Source organism: Anoplophora glabripennis, unplaced genomic scaffold (assembly GCF_000390285.2).
Source record: "Anoplophora glabripennis isolate ALB-LARVAE unplaced genomic scaffold, Agla_2.0 scaffold1021, whole genome shotgun sequence".
Lineage (NCBI taxonomy): Eukaryota > Metazoa > Arthropoda > Insecta > Coleoptera > Cerambycidae > Anoplophora > Anoplophora glabripennis.
In genome coordinates, this window is record NW_019417106.1 from 1 (window position 1) to 20,203 (window position 20,203).

Here is a 20,203-nt window from a genome sequence, read left to right on the forward strand (position 1 = left end):
CAGTTAATAACCAGCAGGGTATCCTGATCTTATTCCGTTAGATTTTATTCTCAAGTGATATCATGATGGCGTCACAAGTCATGCAAATTCAAAAAATCCTCTTATTTTAAAGAAGTCAATAAATGCACATTTTTTTTTCAAATTTTAATCAAAGGACGAAAAAGATATTAAGATGTCTCGTAAATGACACCTGTAGTAGGTGTTATAAAGGGGATAAAAATGTACACTTAAAAATAAACACAATTTTTACCTAAATGATGACAAAGATATTAGAAGTAACTGAGAACTTTTCAGTGTATAACAAATGTTATTGATATTTTTGAAAAAATACATTTTTCTATAAAACATCTGTACCTTTAGAAAGATTTTTATTATTTTTCCAAACGTACGTTTTCGTATCACCCTAATACAAGCGCAAAGTTAAAATCTTATTTTAATAAAAAGTGAAGGAAATGAATAAACAGAACAGCTATTTCTTTGTATGTGCATTTCATATTATCTGTCGCTTCGTGCAACAAAGTATTGTGTGTATGATAAAATAAACGTCCTATCGAACAAGGAAACTGGGATGGTTTCCGATGGTGAAATTGATACAATGAAAATATACTCATTTCTATATGTAAAAAAGCAGGAAACTATACCTACAGAGTGTCCAACAAATGATGGTCAATTTCTTGAATACGGGTTAAGCATTTCAAAAGAAGTATCACAGGTTTATATATGTTGAAAATAAATAAAATTTATCGTTATACGCGTACTTCAAATAGCACAGCGTTTAGCAAAAAATTGACCAAGTTTAATGAAAAAAGTTATAACGAAAAATCGATTTTCATCAACTTTCAACTTCAAGACCAAATAATTCTCTCTACAGGGTCAGCCAGAATAAAACAAAATTATATAAACTTGCATCGTTATTTTTGCAAATCTTACCCAAATGCGATAGATTGTCCATCATTTTCCTGGATACCCTGTATATTCTCTTGCTTATAACAGATGAAAATTATTTTTAATTCTTATTAAAATAAGCTAAGTAATTTACAACTTTAATTTTTTATGATAAATACATATAGGTATCTCTATCTCAGATACGAAAATGGAAATAAGCAGAAATGTAGGTATCCTAATTCGCGCAAAAATTTAAATCATACAATGTGGACAACGGAAAGGAAACAAAATTTCGATAAAGCGCACATGCGCAATAACTGTGCCACCAATGCCACCATTGTTAAGTGAAATTCAGTCTAGTATTTCGCATTGCGTTGCGTCTTTGTCTGTGTGGTACGTGATAGGTGTATAGTGTAGTCATTGGATTGGTTCCGTGTCCTTGGGTTGTACAGTTTTGTAACGCAACGTTTTTTATGCGGAAAAGGAGCTAGAAATATTTGACAGTTGGTGAATTGTGCTTTTGTTGAGGACACAATATTTTCTACTTCTACTAATAAATATGGCCAATTTTAAAGTATTTCTTTTGGTTTGTGGGGTGATAGCAGGTGTATGTGGCTCAGGTATGTATTTAGGTTACAAGTACTTACAAAAATATGAAATAATGTGTATGAACAATCATTTCTGAAACGATCCAGAAACGTTTATTATCCAATTATTCTAATTTGCCCAGTTATAAAACCAAATATGATGCGGATATTATTAACCGCATGCCGAGAATAATAAAAAAGATGGATTCTAGTGAATTCAGATCTAAATTACGTAAATGTAGATATTCCAGGAATTATTGCATCGCCATTTACTTTTTCTCCCCTTGATATTTATAGAGAAATACATATTGATACCTACTTCATAATAATACCTAGGTATTTACTTAACAAGATAAAGTGAGAATTCACCATAAATAAATACTGGTGCACGTTTTTATCAAGATGTGTACAATATTCTTTGTTTGCAACACAGATAAGGAAGTAAATTTATAACTTAAGGGGGAACTACATACACAAAATCAACTATTGAGTTTATTAATAGCAAAAAAATACCTATTGACTGGGTACCTACTATATGACTTTTTCTCAATGATTTTAATCTATGCATTTCCAATTGAGTTTTATTGAAAATATAATCTAATATAAATTTTATGTTTTGTGTCACACATTTTCCCTTATCAAACCAAGTACCTATTCTATTTTGATATTAACTTATTGGTTACCTACTTAGTTAATTATGCAATAATATTTTTTGTTTATAGTTTAGTAAAAACTTGTACGTTTGTGAAGAATATAGGTAATTTTTAGCATTTTCCTGGATCACCCTTCCTTAAAAAATTATAAACCTTGAAAATTATTTAATTCTTTTGTTTAAGATAATCTGTCACTAAATTATGATATTTCAATGAATTTTGGTTTAATTTTTTGGGGTAGCCAAAGATGAACAGAGGTTTATTTTTTTTTATCTAAAACGGAGGGGTCGCTAAGTCTTTGTCTTTGTCTTGTTTTTTTTTATATTTGGAAATTTTGACAAAATGCAGGTGTTTGTTGAAAGAAGTATATTCGTTGCATGCTGCTAAATGCATTGTTCCAGAAAAAAATCATTTTCAATCTTGTGCTGCAGCCATCAGTTACAAACAACTGAGTCATTATTAAAGAGAGTATTTTACTCTAATTACACTTCTTTTTGTTATGATTTACTGAATGATATTGGTCATTTATATACTTTTTATCTAAGTAGGTGTTGACTTTTGAATAGAGGTAAGTTGATTTAATTTAAGAAAAGGCTTTACAAAGCTACAAATTTAATAACAGGGTGAGGTTTAATAATGAAACGTTAATAATAAATCGGTTGTCTGCATTTTTCAAAACTTCTACTAATAAAAAAATATAAAAAAAGGGCAAATGACTGTTGCAGTGGCTTCTATATTTTAGATAAAAAAAATCTTCAGCAATCCCAAAACCCTCCAATATCAAATTTTATGAAATAATGTTAAAATGTGACTTGTTTTAAAAAAGGTCCCTAACTTTTTAAGGCAACAAAGATGTAAATTGACTTATTTGATGCTACTCTTGAGATGTCGTCCATTCCTGCATATTTACAAATGTGATTGCCACAAAAATGAATAATTCGTTTTTAAAAGTACTAGGAAAAAGGTTCTAGCAAAATGTTGCAAATACAATCATCATCAACTTTTCTAAAAACGGAATAAAACAAACTCCAGATTGGACTCCAGTTTTTAATTTTCTTTAGCGAACCATAAATTATTCTTTAGCTGAATCATCAGTTCCTTATGTTGTCTGTGCTTCCTTAGAAAAAAACCTGAAATTTTTATTTCCAGTGTTACTTGCTTAGCGTCACATTAATGCAGAAAACTAAATCAATTTTTATGTTGAAGGTAGAAAAAGTACAAAGATAATATTCTTTCTAACAAGCCATCCAAAATGCCATAACAATTTACTTTTTTTAGAATATTAGACACATGTTTTTTTTTGGCAAAGCAATTTACAGTAACTAAATATGACCATCAGGAAATTAAAAAGAAAGAAATATTACTTCATACAAAAAAACATAACAGCAGCAACTAATTAAAGTAAGTTATTAGGTACCAACTATATTTGTTGAAATACCTATGATATATTACACAGAATATATATATATATATATATATGTTTGTTTCATAATTTCCTGATCGTGAACTTGATTAAAAAATTAATATCATTAGTCAATTCGGTACCGAAAAGTTCGTTTAGAAAGGGTTATAACTTTGAAATTATTACAAGAATTACTTTGTAATTCGAAAACAAATGAATATACCAATTAGCTAATTGGACAGCAAAATTTTTGTTGTAAATTGAACTGAAAATGTATAATTAGTTTTTTCATACATATAGTAAGTTTTGAGATTATATTGAATTTGACTCACTTGTCAGTTACATGTGTTGATATTTAAAAAAATTATTTAAAAAATACGGCTTGTGTGACTGGCTATCATTCAAAAAGAGATTATATGATTTCTAACATTTAGGTTCACATTTAAATTATTCACCATTGTATTTTCATCCAAGGAAGCTATCCTTGAAATGTGACCCTTAAATTTGTGAAAACCTAACTTTTAAATATTCATTTCCTAATATTTGTTTGTATTATTTTTTTTTTTTTGTAGGGGATAAACTTGATCCAGAGCCACTTCATACAAGTCCATTAATACCTCCCCAACCTACCTCTACACCGACATCCACAACTCCACCTCCAACATCTACAACCTCTGCGACAACCCCTAAAACAACTACCACAGCACAACCAACAACACCCTCTACAACAACAACGTCTAAGCCTACATCAACCACACCTAAGCCTACATCAACCACACCTAAACCTACATCAACCACACCTAAGCCTACAACACCAACTCCAACACCAACTCCTGCTCCTGGACCAGTGGATCCAAAAGTAGCTAACTGGACGGTGAATTATGCTAATAGCAACCGAAGCTGCATTATCTTATTTGTGGCCACGCAGTTCGAAATCCTGGATTCAAACAAAACAAAAGTCAATGTACCTGTTGATGCGACTGCCAGCGGCTCCTGTGAGGGAAAGGATGTGCAGACACTGACAGTTTCGTGGGGTCAGAACAATTCATTAGAATTAGATTTTGAAAAAAACAACTCAAATAAATTTGATCTGAACCGCATCGTTTCTACTCTCAATGTTTCAATAAATTCAGGTAAGTACAACATTCTATAATCATATAAAGATAGGTACTGGAAAATTTTGTTATGGAATTTCATTTGTTCTATTTTTGTTTAATGATTATTTTAGACATACAATTTTTTAATGTTTTGTGTCTTATCATCTCTTTATTCTAGAAATTTTATATCTAATTTCATGACTAATCAGAATCTGTTTTGAATGTTTCAACGCATTTGTTCTAAAAGTTTGATAAAATATCATATTGCTCATTTAATTATATCAATTTATTTTATTATACTTTTGTGTTATCAGAAATGATTTCATATGTTATTGAATGATGATGATTATTAAATATAACAATATATCTGTTTTTAATGCATTTCAAATTTTTTTATAATGGTCTGCATGCAATGAAAACTAATCAATAATTTAACTATTTACAAATTTATACATAATTACACTTGCCAGAAACCTGTTAGACTTTCTAATTTGTATCTAAAATTTAAAAATGGATTCTTATAGAATTTGATATAGAGCATCTCAAATATAAGAATGCAAAATATGTATTTAAAACTTTTGACAAATTAACATCCAAAAAATTAATAGGATTTTCAGCTGAAAATAATGAGTATTAAAAGATTTCCTTCAAGGAATAGGTATATAAAAATGGCACATAAATATAAAAAGTTTAAAATAATAAGATAAATATGAAATGGCTACTTAGCAGTAGGTATTTCAGTAATTTTTGATTATTTCAGTCCCCAAAGTGTACAAGTTGTTCCACCAGAAAACGGAATTTTCAACACCTCTGGAAAATTCTTACAAATGTGCCCATCAACAAACATTGAATTTGACAGAAGAAAATTCAAATGTCACCGTTGCATATCTTCATGTGAGCCACCTTCAGTACCAAGCATTCCGCAACTCAACAGAACACAAATTTGACTCAGGTAGTACCAAAAATGTTATTACATTTATTCTAAACGAATCAAATTCAGGGTGTAACATTTATATGGACTTTTACCTCTAAAAACAAGTTTTCCTAAATTGTATCGTGAAAATTGAATATTTTTAAAACCATTTTCATAATTTTCATGCAATATTTTGATATTTTATAGTTAATAACTAACCAATAAATGTATTTAAAAACAAAATCACAGTAATACTGAAAACCAAGTAGCTGACTGAATCATGTTTAAATTAATTTTCAAAATATTTCAAAACGTATAAGACATTATTTTGTCACTTATGCCTCTTTCTAGTACTAATAAATAATAAAATGAATATAATAATTATAATCCCATTGATTAGCCCAGAAGTCAGAGACTTGTGTGGGAAAGGGTACGGCATATTATTATTCAGTGGGACGCATTTGCGCCTAGGAACAACTTACATAGGTAAACACTAACTACCACTCGGGAGTGATGGAAACCTAGAAAATTTCATTAATTACGGGATGATCAAACATCTACTAGTATCAGTATCTTGCATTGATCCAATGTTCCTCCACACTACGATACCCGCAGGGAGGATGCCTAATTCCCCTCTACAAATATAGTTAATCTATCCTCTTACAGCCAGGGGATTGAACCCGCAACAATGGCATTCATCGATTCAGGTCCTGACGCCTTAAACCAGTGGGCCACCAACTTATCCACAGATTATACGTTTACAATTTTTTGTCCTTTTGTGGCCACCGTCTCTAACAGAAAATACATGTCAAGTAAACATACAGCAGCGCACTTTACTGTAAGAATTTACATTAAAAAAAATTCTCTTCTAGAACCACAAGTCCATCTCCACATCTTACTTTGCTTTTGCCTTTTGTATAATGAGCTTAATTAGTGTGCTAATGAAGCATGTTCTCCAATAAGCAACAGATAAAAAAGAAATCTACAGCATTACAGTTAGTTGCGCTAGAAAAATGTTTGAGGGGAGCCAGCCATTATTCTTAGTACCGCTAAACACTGAAATAAACAACTTTATATGCTTATTCACTTACATTGCAGGAGACACTTCACAGAATGCCACTTTAAATTTTACTATAAAGTTAAACTTAATAAAACACAACAGTAAAAACTAAAACTTAACACGGAAAATCGGTTCGGTTACTATTGTACACTCTGTTCATAAAACAGAATATATTCAATCGATCTCAAAATTTATTTTGTCTCCTTCAAAATAGGCCCCATTTGAAGCAATACACTTTTTCCAACGAACAACCCATTCGTCAAAGCACCTTTTAAAAGCATATTCCCGTATGGACTTCAACTCCTTCAGCGATTTTTGTTTTGTGTCTTCCATTGACTGGAAACGTGTTTAACAAAGTGGTAATTTGAGTTTGAGAAATAGAAAAAAAGTCAGCGGTAGCTGCTCAATGACATTGATCGAGTTTTTGGACAAAAATTTATTTGCAATTATCGCTTTATGTGATGCTGTATTATCGTGGTACAACAAAATCCAAGAATTGTTCCATAAATCTGTTTTTTTTTTATGTGGATACTCTCAAATGCCTCATAATGACTTTAATTTTTGATCGACTTTAAGGTGATTCTTTTGGTTTTGGCTCATTAGAAAAGTGCCATTCGGAAGCTTGTTGGCCGACTTGCATGTCATACTCCTGACCCATGTCTCATCTTCCATTACGATGTGTTCCATAAATGTAGAACCCGAATTAGTTTGTTCAAACACGTCTTAAGTAACATGTTAGGGATGCTCTTTTTGAAGGGAATTCACCCTTTTGCAACCAACCGTGCTGCAGTGCGTGTTACACCTAAAATATCAACTAAATTGGTGCAATCTGATTTGTGAGATATATTTGGTCAAAAATAGCAAAAATTCACGAAGAAGTGCTAGAAAAAATACAAAAAAAAGTTTTCTATATTCAAATGTTCATTTATATGGTTAAGATCCCGCCGAACGTGAATCCGCGGTCATAATTGGTGGTTTTTTTTCTAACCAAAAAAAAAAACGGGTCAATTACTGACCTTAATTCAGGAATTTTCAAAAAATAACAGATTCGCACCAAATTTGGTATGCGGGGGTTTTCGGGGTCACTGATTACGAATCTGAGATCACATTTACAAAATTCGTGTTTAAAAATTTAATCACCTATGTACTTTATTACCTGAGATTAGGCAGAAAACCCATGAAAAGATCTTTTGCAACAAAGAACAAGATATATCCGAAAAGAAGGTTAAAACATAATTGGGTACCAGGTTATAAAGTAAACAAATATATTACAAAATTAATTTCGCAATTCTGATCTCGAATTCTGACATAATAAGCGACCCTGAAAAACCCCGTATACCAAATTTGGCAATAATATGTTATTTATTGAAAAATTGGTCGGCCATCTAGGATCCGCCATCTTGAATTTTGCAAAATTGACCTCGGATCCGTGATCAGCGACTCCGAAAATTCCCGTATACCAAATTTGGCGCGAATCTGTTATTTTTTAAAAATTCCTGATATCTGACCCGTTTTTTTTTTTGAGGTTAGAAAAAGAACCATCAATTATGACCACGGATTCACGTTCGGCGGGGTCTTAACCATATAATATAAATGAACATTTGAATATAGAAAAAAATTTTGTATTTTTCCATCATCTTTTTGTGAATTTTTGCAATTTTTGACCTGTTTTTTGAGGTTAGTAAATTCCTGTGATGTGACAGCTCAATTCTGACACCGGATTCATGATCAGGAGGTAAAAATACTACGGATAACATATATCCCATGAAAAGTACAGACAACTTTTTTTTTGTGTGGCTGTGTAATTTCTTCACTTGAAAATGTTGAATAACCACATGGCAAATCATCAACCACTTCTCGACCATGTTTGAATGCTATGCACTGTATGTTTGAGTTTTCAATAAAACTGAATTACCATACGTCTTTCCCAACATTTTTAAATTACAAATTTTGGATACTTTTTTGACAGAATGTACAATCACTTCTAACTGATAAACTGAAAACTAACTGAAGCAGAGAATCGAAAATGGACAAATACCATTCTTAATACACCGAATTAACATTGGCCATTTGTTTTTTTGCCCACTTAACATCCTCTTGTCACTCTTGTTTCTCTTGTCGTCTCATGCATGTCTCATATGCATATGTCGTCATATATTAGGACTATTAGGAGGATATGTAATTTACCTAAACTATGTTAATATTAGAGATCAGTGACATTGAGATTCAAATACTAAATACAATGCTTTAAAAAAATAGTAAAAAATACTTTTTATTCAAAATTTGAAATCGTTTTCAAAATTTTTCAAATCTATCAGACAGCAAAGAATGATTTTAAAATAAAAATGGGTTGCAAATAGTTAATATTTAATAAATTATGCTGACAGTATTCATTTTTAAACAATAGAATTTTTTTAATATTGGGTGCTTCATCTACATCAAGAAAATATGGTGAGTGACTTTAAAATTACATGTCACAAAGTCATTTAAAAGCAATCTTTTTATACAAAATTATTTTCCATTACATTTTGGCTCTGCCAGTGCATTAGATTTTAAAAGAATAACAGGTGACACTGATAAACAGCAACATACTCCCGTCTATGTGAGATGCATAGTAATGGTGTAGACAAGAATTTAACTAGTTTAAAAAACGAATTATAACACCATTTATTTTATTGAAAAAAAAATGTATATTTGTGTTGTGCAGAACATTTGCTATTGCCCAAAAAAATCTGACGCCTACTTAGAATTACACCCTGTATACTTTTTAAAATATGATCGAGGCCATATTTTTTCCATCGTTTTAAATTATGTTCAAATTTGCAGCTTTGGATTGTGAAAGTTCTGTGACCCCTGACGTGGTCCCTATCGTCGTGGGATGTGTACTGGCCGCGCTGGTAGTAGCGGTGCTCGCAGCCTACCTCTTTGGAAGAAGACGTTGCCAAGCTCGCGGTTATCTATCAATGTGAGTTTAAAAAAACACTCCAAAGCTCACATATAGGGAGCCCAAAACACAATATTTTCCTTTGTTGGTTTCTGGTTAATTTCATCCCCTATTATCCCGCTTGACAAAAAATTTGTACGATTTTCCTCAGTGTCCTTTCGGATTGCCAAAACAGCTCCCTATTAACCTTTTCGTAAAAATCTGATGTTTTGAAAAATATTAATGTCTCGAATTCTTTCTGTTAATCATGTATATCTTGTATTTTTAGTAGAGTAACTGGTGGACATAATTTTTTTAAATCTATATATTTTAACTCGGTTCTGTATGCTTATTTACACAGCCCATTTGGCAATATGCATGGTTAATATAAATAAAAAAAAAATCTTAGATTTAGTTTAGGTGATAGAATCATTATTTTTGAACAGTTTTACTACTATCTTTTGATGTAATAGCCCCTAAGCAAATTGGATAGATTTTAGTTAGTACGAATTTCGACAATGTAATAGTGAAGAATCAAAATCTGAGTAGGTAGTTTAGACGAGTTTAGTTTTTCGGTTATTATTGACAAGTAATTTTATGTTTCGTGAAATCAGGTTAAAAAGTTTCATGATTTTTTAAGAGTCGCTTTAAATTGCTTTTTCACATTGCACTAATAGAGTACTAGTTTGATATGTAAGTTACAGAATACATCGTATTCCCATAAATAATAGTTTGTCTGGAACTGGAACTATTTAGGGGAAAAAATATTTCATTTGTTCTTCTGGATGCATATTCTGATTATGCAGAATTTTTCATTTATGTCTACATTTTGTCCCATTCAAACACCTCAATAATGAAAAGTAAAAGCAAAAAGGGAATTGTAGATCACCCTGTATAATTACGTATAATAGATTATGGATCTTGGTAATGGCTCAAGTTTTAATTTAATAAATATTTGGCTGGTCAAAAAGATAATATTAAAAAATTACATTTCACAAAATATTTTTAATAACATAATTATTTATTGGTGGTTTCTAAGAAAATAAAAGTTATAAGCTCATTTACTTGTATTTTCTGATATTAATAACTAACAATAAAAAAATAATATTAGTACTAACAATTTAAAAAAATCATGAAACTTGTAATAAGTATTGAGTTATATGTATTTTTTATCAATAATGGAGGTGCACTTTTCAGTTAGAAAACGTTAAGATTTTGCAGATTTTGAATTAGAAAAAAAAATTTTTTTTTTTGGAAACAAACTAGAAGTGGTGTGGAACAAATATATTTTTTGTAAACTTGCCGTTTTAGGAGGTGTGAAAAAATTGGGTAGTTCTTTCGTAAGATAATCAATAATCGTATTAAGTTAGGTTTTAACAGATGTTAAAATGCTTTTTTGTTAGTTTTGATAAAGTTGTGTTAAATATGAAATATTTTTATGCTAGAAATATTCGGTCTAACAGATTAAATATATTGGCTGTGAGAGCTGTAATTTTCTGTGTAAATGTGCAAAAATGTTTAAAATAAATTGTGGGATAAAATGTGTGTTTTCTTCCTCCCTGTCTGTTTTGCTAATTGGAGTGTTTGCCACTAGTAACGGATAACGCCTAGTAAAATATATGCACTGTCTTTTTTAAATGCTTAATTTTGTATGTGCCTACGGTGTGATCATTTTCAAATTGTGGAACTTCAAAAACCCACTTTAAATGAATTTTAATCTTTTACGAGGGTTGCCTTTTATATTTCGGGAATGGACGATCCTAGTGCTGCCAACTGACAACCAACGTCCGTATTGAAAAATTCCATTTTGTCGATATACTTACCCGGAACGTTTTGACACACAGGCGCTATTTGTGCTGTTTACAGTGACTTGAAAAATTTTTCTCGGCCAAAAAATGGAATTAAGTCGTGAACATTGCAGTGCGACTTGTTTTTTTATTCAACTTGATGATGAAAAATCGTGTCCATGGTTCGCTCACTGACGCTCATCATGTGACTTATCGTAAGATTGTGGCATACTTGGGCATTAGTGGGTCCAACATAAATTCAGATAATACTCGCACCCATGGCTAGAAATTGGCCTCAATGATTTGGGATCGAGAGGTATTATCCCGCCTCATCTTCTATAGGCCTGGACAGCCTTCGTAGGTGGGCCTCATCCGTCGTCTACCCTGACCGCAAATGCGGCCGGTGTAGGCGCTTTGTGGGACCTCCTTTCGTCCTGGCTGGGCCCCGCCGATTAGGGCCCTTTCTTCTGGCGCTCTTCTTGCTTCGCCGGCTCGTCTGTGTGATAGTGACTGAAGTTGGAAGAACAAATAAGAAATACCAAAACTTTCCAGGAAGGGTTTCAATAACAATAAAAACAAAACAAACAAAATAACTATAACACAACCGACTCGAACAAACATTCATTTACAAGCGACAACGTTTCGAGATTCAGGGAAAAATTTGGAAAGACTATTCATGATTACATTAACCCGAGACTCTAAAATTAAAAAAAACTGCACAGTATGGAATCCAATGAGGAGCTGGCTTTTTTTCAGATATCTCCTGAATTCGACACCTCGCTTTGACACATCCATTTCTTGGGTCCAGAAGTTTCTGTTCTTATCTTATTGGTGGGCTCCTTGAATATTGGGGGTTGAAATGGCTTTACTGTACCATGTTAGTACCTAATTGGTTGAATTTACAATTGTATGGATAATTCTGAGACGAAACTGAGCTTACAGGTAACCCTACACCTTCCTCTTGTGACTCCGTATAATCTATTCTTATAGCTTGGAAAATCCGCCTAAAAACCAGCTTTTTAATCTATTATTATTTTCCTCACAACATTCTAACAACTTACTTAAGTATCTTGGAATTCCTACGTTTTTCGAATGTACTGTGACTAAACTGTCGCTAACACATGCCCAAACATGGCCCTGACTGTGAAAGTGAACTTGTTCAAAAACATTGCTAAATTTCATGGGGCCTTCTCTGAAGGACGGCTTTGCAAATTTATTACACTCGGTGACAAACGGCACTAGTCTCGACGACTTTTATGGCGACGCTAAAACTACTTGAAAACCCTTAACTTTTCAATAATTATTGTTGACTGAAATATTTTACTTTCTGAATTGGACCATCCGTTCCGAGAACTAACAAACTACCACACATCCCGCTTTTGTTACATTTCAAAACACGTCTATGACATGACAACAGGTGACGAATCATGAATCTATGCATATGAGCCTGAATGTAAGCAAGCGATTGTGTGGTCTTTCAAGATGGGCCAAATCCAACAAAAATTGTTCTTGCACGAAGTACTTTTAAGCAACAAAAAAACCAGATATGTAGTAACTGTACCGTTAGTGCAATGTCAGACGGTCAATTTTAAATGGTACACAGCCTATTGTCTTCGGGAAAAATAAAGGAAACCAACCACTGAAGACGCACCATTTACAACCAGGACAATACGAGCTCTCACAAATCGACTCGAATAAGAGATTTTTTGAGAAATGAAATAGTCGAATTGATAAGTCATCCACCATACAGCCCTGATTTGGCACTTAAATGACTTTTATTCCTGCACATCAAAATGAATTATGAGATCAACGTTTTTCGACGCCTGAAGTAGCAGTTGATGCATTCAAAATGCATGTTTTGGGGGTACCTCAATCAAAATGGAAAAGTTATTTGAAAATAGGTTCAAACACATGCAAAATTGTATTAATCTAATGGAGAATATTTTGTAAAACAATAAAACCATATACGATTATTAATTTCTTTTTTTGTTCTCTATTCCCGAAATATAAAAGGCAACCCTCATATGTACAAGTTGTCCGAGTAGATTTTAAAACTTTTGTGAAGATATAAGCCCTATATTTACTAAAATTTACACCAAAGAGGGAATATTTTTATGAAAAAAAAAAAAAATTAATTTTGCTTGTCTGAATAGCGGTTAAGAGAAGATTTTTAGTTTAGGAAAAAATGAAACATTTTTAATCAGCTATACTAAGATACATTTTTCGAGAAATGTGGAACTTTTAGCTTATTGCTTTAGTATTATAAACATTAAACAAAAGCAAATATTAGGACAAATCATTGAAAATTTTGTTATGGAAGTTAATATTAACTCTATTAATAATATCTACTGATAAAGAAGTATTCTCATTAAAATATGTCTAAGGAACTCATGCTAAAAATAAAAAACCACCACTATAAAGGAAATGATAAATCAAAAACGGACTCTTCAGTTTTTTATATTAATTTTATTTCAATACTTATTATGGAAATTTAAATTTTATCAAAATAGATGAAAACTTCAGGATTTGGCCAATAAATCCTCATATTTCTTGAAAAATATAAGTGCTTAATGGTTGCTGAATAAAATAAAGCCATTTTCTTCTAAAAAATTGACTAATATATTTATTAGGCTGCATTTATTTGTTAATCAGAGGAGTAAAAATTAATAGAAATGTTTTTATTGGAAAAATGTATTAAAAAATATTTACACTTGATGTCAACATTTAAACAGTATGGACAATGTAGTGCAGTAGTACAAAAATGTACTTCTTCCCTTTTTTATTAAAAAAAAAGTAAAATCTCTATTTACAACATATTTGAACCATTCTGAAGTAATTTTTTTTTCATCGCTTGAGGTCAAATTAAATTAAATTAACCCAAAGTTGTTTCATTTAACCATTAGAGGGTATCAAACAAGTTTTTTCTGAACAACTGTAAGTGCTTCACAGATGTCACTTTTTAATGTGGGAACAGAAGCAATAATTGTATTTACAAAAATTCAAAAAAGTATCCTATATCAAACAAATAGGGTCATATTATTTTATAGACAGTTGCATTTTTCATTTTATTCTAAATATAGAGATTTTTTCCAGTTTATAATCTCTAGCAAATTGTTTATGTTTCTAACATTTTTTTAATAATTAATTATATTATTGTCAAAAATTGGATTTATTTGATAATAAAATTCAATTTGGTTAAAAGAAAAATATTATTTGCACTCGTCTAGATAATCCTTATTCTGAAAAGTATGAACAGTAGTTTCTCATAAAATTAATCTAATATAATGTTTGTTTTTCAAGGAAGACGATTACAGAGACATTCGAATTTGATAGTCACAATTTGCAGAATAAGAGAAACCCGAAATGTGTGTGATCATCATTATTTTTATATAAGAATTCGCTAGAGATAAAAGCCTAGATAAATGTCCATGCATATCATTAGGAGAAAACAAAAACTTATAAGTTCATCCACAAGAAATTAAGCTTATTTGTTTACTAATATGTTTCCTATTTCTATGTATGAAGTTATTTCTGCTACAAAGTTAAGAAGTGACATGCATACATTAATATTAGCATAAAATTCCATTTAAATTGGACAAAATTATTTAGTGTTATTTAGAGAAAAGAAACTAAAATATATTTTGGTGCCCTCTAATGGCTAAACGAACCGAATTTGGATAATAGAGGTAAGTTTAGCTAAATTGTCTTATTTTGATCTCCATGAATTTCGTGATTCTATGTACATGGAATATTGATCAGGTTGCACCTTATACATTGTTCCACGGTCGTTACAATGGAAAAGAGAGAAAATATTTTTATTTTTCATTTAAAAATTTTTGCTTGTCTTTAAAATGCGGTTGGCATGGAAAACTTTCATCTTGCATGTGATCGGAAAATCGGTAAATATAAAAATCGCTAAAGAATCAACTGCCTTTGTTTTTAACAATACAGAAATATGTTATTAAGGGCAGTTGCTTAGAATAAAAATTTATATTATAATTTCAATTTGTGTGAATCAGCCTACTTTGATAGAAACGTACAGTAAAAAATTTTTATTGTTCATTTTACGAGGAAAAGGCATTCTTGATTAAAATTTTTGCTCGTCTTTAAAATATCTTTAAAGATAAGCAAAAATTTTAATCAAGAATGCCTTTTTCTCGTAAAATGAAAACTATTTTCCCTCTTTTCCACTAACATACTGTATATGTTTAATTACATTTATTTCTATCGAACAAGTGATTCACTACGACTAATAACTAACCTCGTCCTGCATACTAAGATTAAAAAAATTAATTAAACCTTTAACCCTGAAAATATTAAGTACAAACTTCAAGTANACTTTTCTTAATAATATATTTCTGTATTGTTTAAAACAAAGGCATGTTATTCTTTAATGATTTTTATATTTACCGATTTTCTAATCACCCTGCACATGCAGGATGACAGTTCTCCATGCCAACCGCATTTTAAAGACAAGCAAAAATTTTAGTAAAGAATGCCATTTTCTCGTAAAATGAACAATAAAAATGTTTTACTTCTATCAAAATACGCCGATTCATACACAAATTGAAATTATAATATAAATTTCAATTCTAAGCAAATTTTCTTAATTTTCTAATCCCCTGTACATGCAAGATGAAAGTTCTCCATGCCAACCGCATTTTAAAGACGAGCAAAAATTTTTATCAAATTTCCCTCTTTTCCACTCTAACAGTGGACATACTGTCTGTATATACTTATTTTTGTCTCTTTTAATACCGTTTTAGCGAAAATAATGCAATAACAAACATTCTGACTACACCATATCAACAATAACTGATCTAATAGCTTTTCCTTTTAGGTTTGAAGAAACTAGAACAGAGGCAGACTACATTCCCATGAAAAACTTGTCATGTTTTAACTAATAACCATTGCGCAATTATATCTATATACACTTTATTCTATATATGTCGTACTCTAAAATTTGAACTTTTAAAAAACTTTTGTGCCCTATATGTTCAATACAGACAAATTTTAATTTTTAATAGTAACAGATTTACACACAAAAAAATTTTATTGAGGAAATTGGAGTCAACTCATGTTTCATTTGTAATTTTTCCCTACTACTACATATAAAATCATACTTCAACAAAGTACCTAATTTAGAACTACACAATCATTACTTATGATATTGGACTTAATAATCCTCACTTGTAGATAATTATAACTTCTAAATAGTTGTTAAAAAATTATTAATAGCTAATAGGTAAAACATTTAATTTTACGTTATTTGCTTTAAAAAATAAGCTGGTTGTAACAGTATTAGGTAGGTCAGAATTTTATTAATTAGGTATATTAAATATTACCTACTTAAAGAAATATTTCAACTGATTTTTACATATTTTTAATGTTATTATGTATTGTGTTAACACAAGTGCACTTAAAAGTTATTGTATCTGTAAAGGTTGTAAACTTATTTCTGGTATTTATAAAAATGTACTGCATGAGTAGTTGGAAAACTCACACGTTACCAAAGCTAACGAATATTATGGATTCGATAAATTATTCTTCTGAATATTTGTCGTAAGGATCCTACTGAAACGTATTGTGATATTAGAAATTAACTCCTAACGCTTTCAAATAGGATCTAGTCATCGGTAAATGTATTGTGCGTTTTACTGTCCACTCATTTAGTAAAACGTAAATGCATTTATCAAACTTTATTATGATTTATGTTTAATTTTAAGCATTTTTTAGATACCAGTGTGTTATTTTTAGTCTAAGTTGACTTTAAATATATGACAAAGTTAATACTTGTTGTAATTTCACTTTCCTTGGAAAAAAAACAAGATTATTCTAATTAGTTCATAACTTACATTAACCGTTTTAAAAATCATATTATCGGAAATTATTAAAATAGACTCGTACTCGTAAACAGAATAGTAAAAATACACGTATTTTATTAAAATTCGCCGATCAGAACAACATTCGGTAACAGAACTTTACAAATTTACGACAAATGAACCTCGTTTAAAAAAACAGCGCGAAAAATACGATTAGTAGTATTAGCTGCTTTCCAATTGACAAAAATTGTACTTTGGAAGCACTTCAGAACATTTCAGATTAGCTTTTTGCGTTCCAATAAGCGCGCCGCGCCATTATTCCATGGCTAGAAATTGGCCTCAATGATTTGGGATCGAGGGGGATTATCCCTCTTTATCCTGCCTCATCTCGTGTAGGCCTGGACAGCCTTCGTAGGTGGGCCCCATCCGTCGTCTACCCCGACCGCAAATGCGGCCGGTGTAGGCGCTTTGTGGGACCTCCTTTTGTCCTGGCTGGGCCCCGCCGGCTAAGGCCCTTTCTTCTGGCGCTTTTCTTGCTTCGCCGGCTCGTCTGTCTAGCGTGGGAAGGGAGTGGTAAGGAGGGTATGGAGGGGGGTGTATGTGTGTGTGTTGTTGTCTTCGTTTCTTGATCCTGGCGGTCTCTGAAACAGAAAAGGTTAGCAGGCAGGGGGGGGGGATGTCGTTGGGGTGGTCACCCAGGGTGTTCATATAAGCTCGAACATTTTACTCTTATGTGTTCTTAAAGTGTTCCTGTTTGTTTTCCCCTGTGCCCTAACGCAGCACCATTTACTGATGAGCTTTTGTTTCCACACTGTGAAGTTGGGATTTTTTTATATGTTTTTATGGTTATTATCTCGTGCCACTGTTCTTTAATAAGTAAAATTTATATTAGGCTCTGGCTTTTGGCTCTTAAAAGAAGTAGAAAATTATTCCGCTTTTAACATTCTGAATCATAAACCTAGAACAAATCTAGACTACGTCTATAAGAACAATAACTGAGTCACTGCATAGAGTCAGAGACCGCGAGTTCATATCGAATCTAATAGTAAAAAAAAAAACAGACAGCAGTAGACACAGAGAAAATCTCCAATCATTATCTGGATCTCTCGGTATATGTGTGTGTGTGTATTATGAGTAAGTTTTGTTATTATCTAAAAGTAATATCTTCAATTTACTAAATTTGCATGATTGTTTATACTGGCAAACCTAGTTCGAATCATCTTAAGTCAAAAAATATTTTAAAATTCACATTGATTTTAAATTTTTAAGGGACTACAAATAAATGTTTCATTAGAGATTAGTCATTCCACAAGTCCACACGACAGCCGCCCCATGGCCCTTAGCATGGTACGCGTGCCGCGTGCCATGGCACGGGTCGTGTGAATACGCCTCTATATTTTTTTATTCATGGTACCGAATAGTGGAAATAAGGTCTATTCTTAGTCTATTATTACATTCTTGCGCCAGTTCCCAATCGTAACAAGAATTTTAAAATTGATGTCGTGCGTTATTAAAAATGTTTACACATTTGATATAAAATATCAATTTATAAAACAAAATGGAAAGTGACAAAAATAATAAAGCTAATAATAATTTAAAATATAAACGGACCTTACTTTTACTGTCCGGTTACATTTAACACGACACCACCCCAGGGGTTTACACAAACGAGCCGGCGAAACAAGAAGAGCGCCAGAAGAAAGGGCCCTTGCCGGCGGGGCCCAGCCAGGACAAAAGGAGGTCCCACAAAGCGTAGATATAGTACGAGACTTACAATACACAGACAATAAGACAAAACGCGGAGAAATGGTTTGACGTAGCCGCTAGAGCTACACCGGCCGCATTTGCGGTCGGGGTAGACGACGGATATGGGGCCCACCTACCAAGGCTGTCCATCAGGCCTACACGAGATGAGGCAGGATAAAGAGGGATAATCCCCCTCGATCCCAAATCATTGAGGCCAATTTCTTGCCATGGAATAATGGCGCGGCGGTTACATTAATAAAAATATATAGAAGGTGTATTCACACCACACGACTCGCGCCATGGCACGCGTACCATGGTATGGACCATGGGACGGTTGTTTTGTGGAATGACTTATAGAAACAACCGAGGGGACAACAAATAAATGCTTCATTTACATTAAATAGGTTCAAAACCTGTTGGACCTCAGAAATTCGATCAATTCTAAATATTTAATAGACTACGCGATCTAGATTTGTGTTCGAAGCACTACCGCCCCCTATATTTCTGTTCATTTGCTGTTCTGTTTCGATGTTATTCTATGATTGTTTATAATTTGTAGTGATGGGCATAATCGACCAATTTTGATAATCGAATTATCGGTAATCGAGTACTTCTAATAATCGAGTGATCACTCGAGATACGAGATATTGGTCGTTTTCATCCCAGCGGCGGGCGCACAAATATGTTTGTATTAGTCATATATTACTTATAAGTAGTGATGGGAGATCGAGTGGTACTCGATTATTGAGATCTCTCGAGATGTTTACTCCCACCACTCGAGTGATTATTACCCTACGGTTGTACCCCAAAATGTTAGTGCATACTGCAAATAGTCACTGATTGCGTAACCTTTTTTAGAATAAAACGAAAAAGTGGTTAGGTTTTGAAGTGCGTGAGCTTTTTTTTTTTTTTTAGCTACGCTTATAAGTAATATATGACTAATACAAACATATTTGTGCGCCGCTGGGATGAAAACGACCAATATCTCGTATCTCGAGTGATCACTCGATTATTAGAAGTACTCGATTACCGATAACTCGATTATCAAAATTGGTCGATTATGCCCATCACTACTTATAAGCGTAGCTAAAAAAAAAAAGCTCACGTACTTCAAAACCTAACCACTTTTTCGTTTTATTCTAAAAAAAGGTTACGCAATCAGTGACTATTTGCAGTATGCACTAACATTTTGGAGTACCGTAGAGTAATAATCACTCGAGTGGTGGGAGTAAACATCTCGAGATATCTCGAGTGATCTCAATAATCGAGTACCACTCGATGTTTCACTCGAAATCTCCCATCACTAATAATTTGATTGTCAACTGTCA

General features: G+C 32.2%; 1 protein-coding gene across 1 annotated transcript; it reads left to right on the forward strand.

Moving 5' to 3' along the window:
- Window positions 1-1,246: 1,246 nt before the first annotated feature.
- LOC108914751 (lysosome-associated membrane glycoprotein 1-like) lies at window positions 1,247-17,082 on the forward strand. The gene is made up of 5 exons (XM_018720627.1): window positions 1,247-1,505; window positions 4,100-4,660; window positions 5,385-5,576; window positions 9,424-9,562; window positions 16,148-17,082. Exons 1-5 carry the CDS (start codon window positions 1,445-1,447, stop codon window positions 16,209-16,211), a joined length of 1,017 nt encoding a protein of 338 aa, XP_018576143.1. The 5' UTR covers window positions 1,247-1,444; the 3' UTR covers window positions 16,212-17,082.
- Window positions 17,083-20,203: the final 3,121 nt, after the last annotated feature.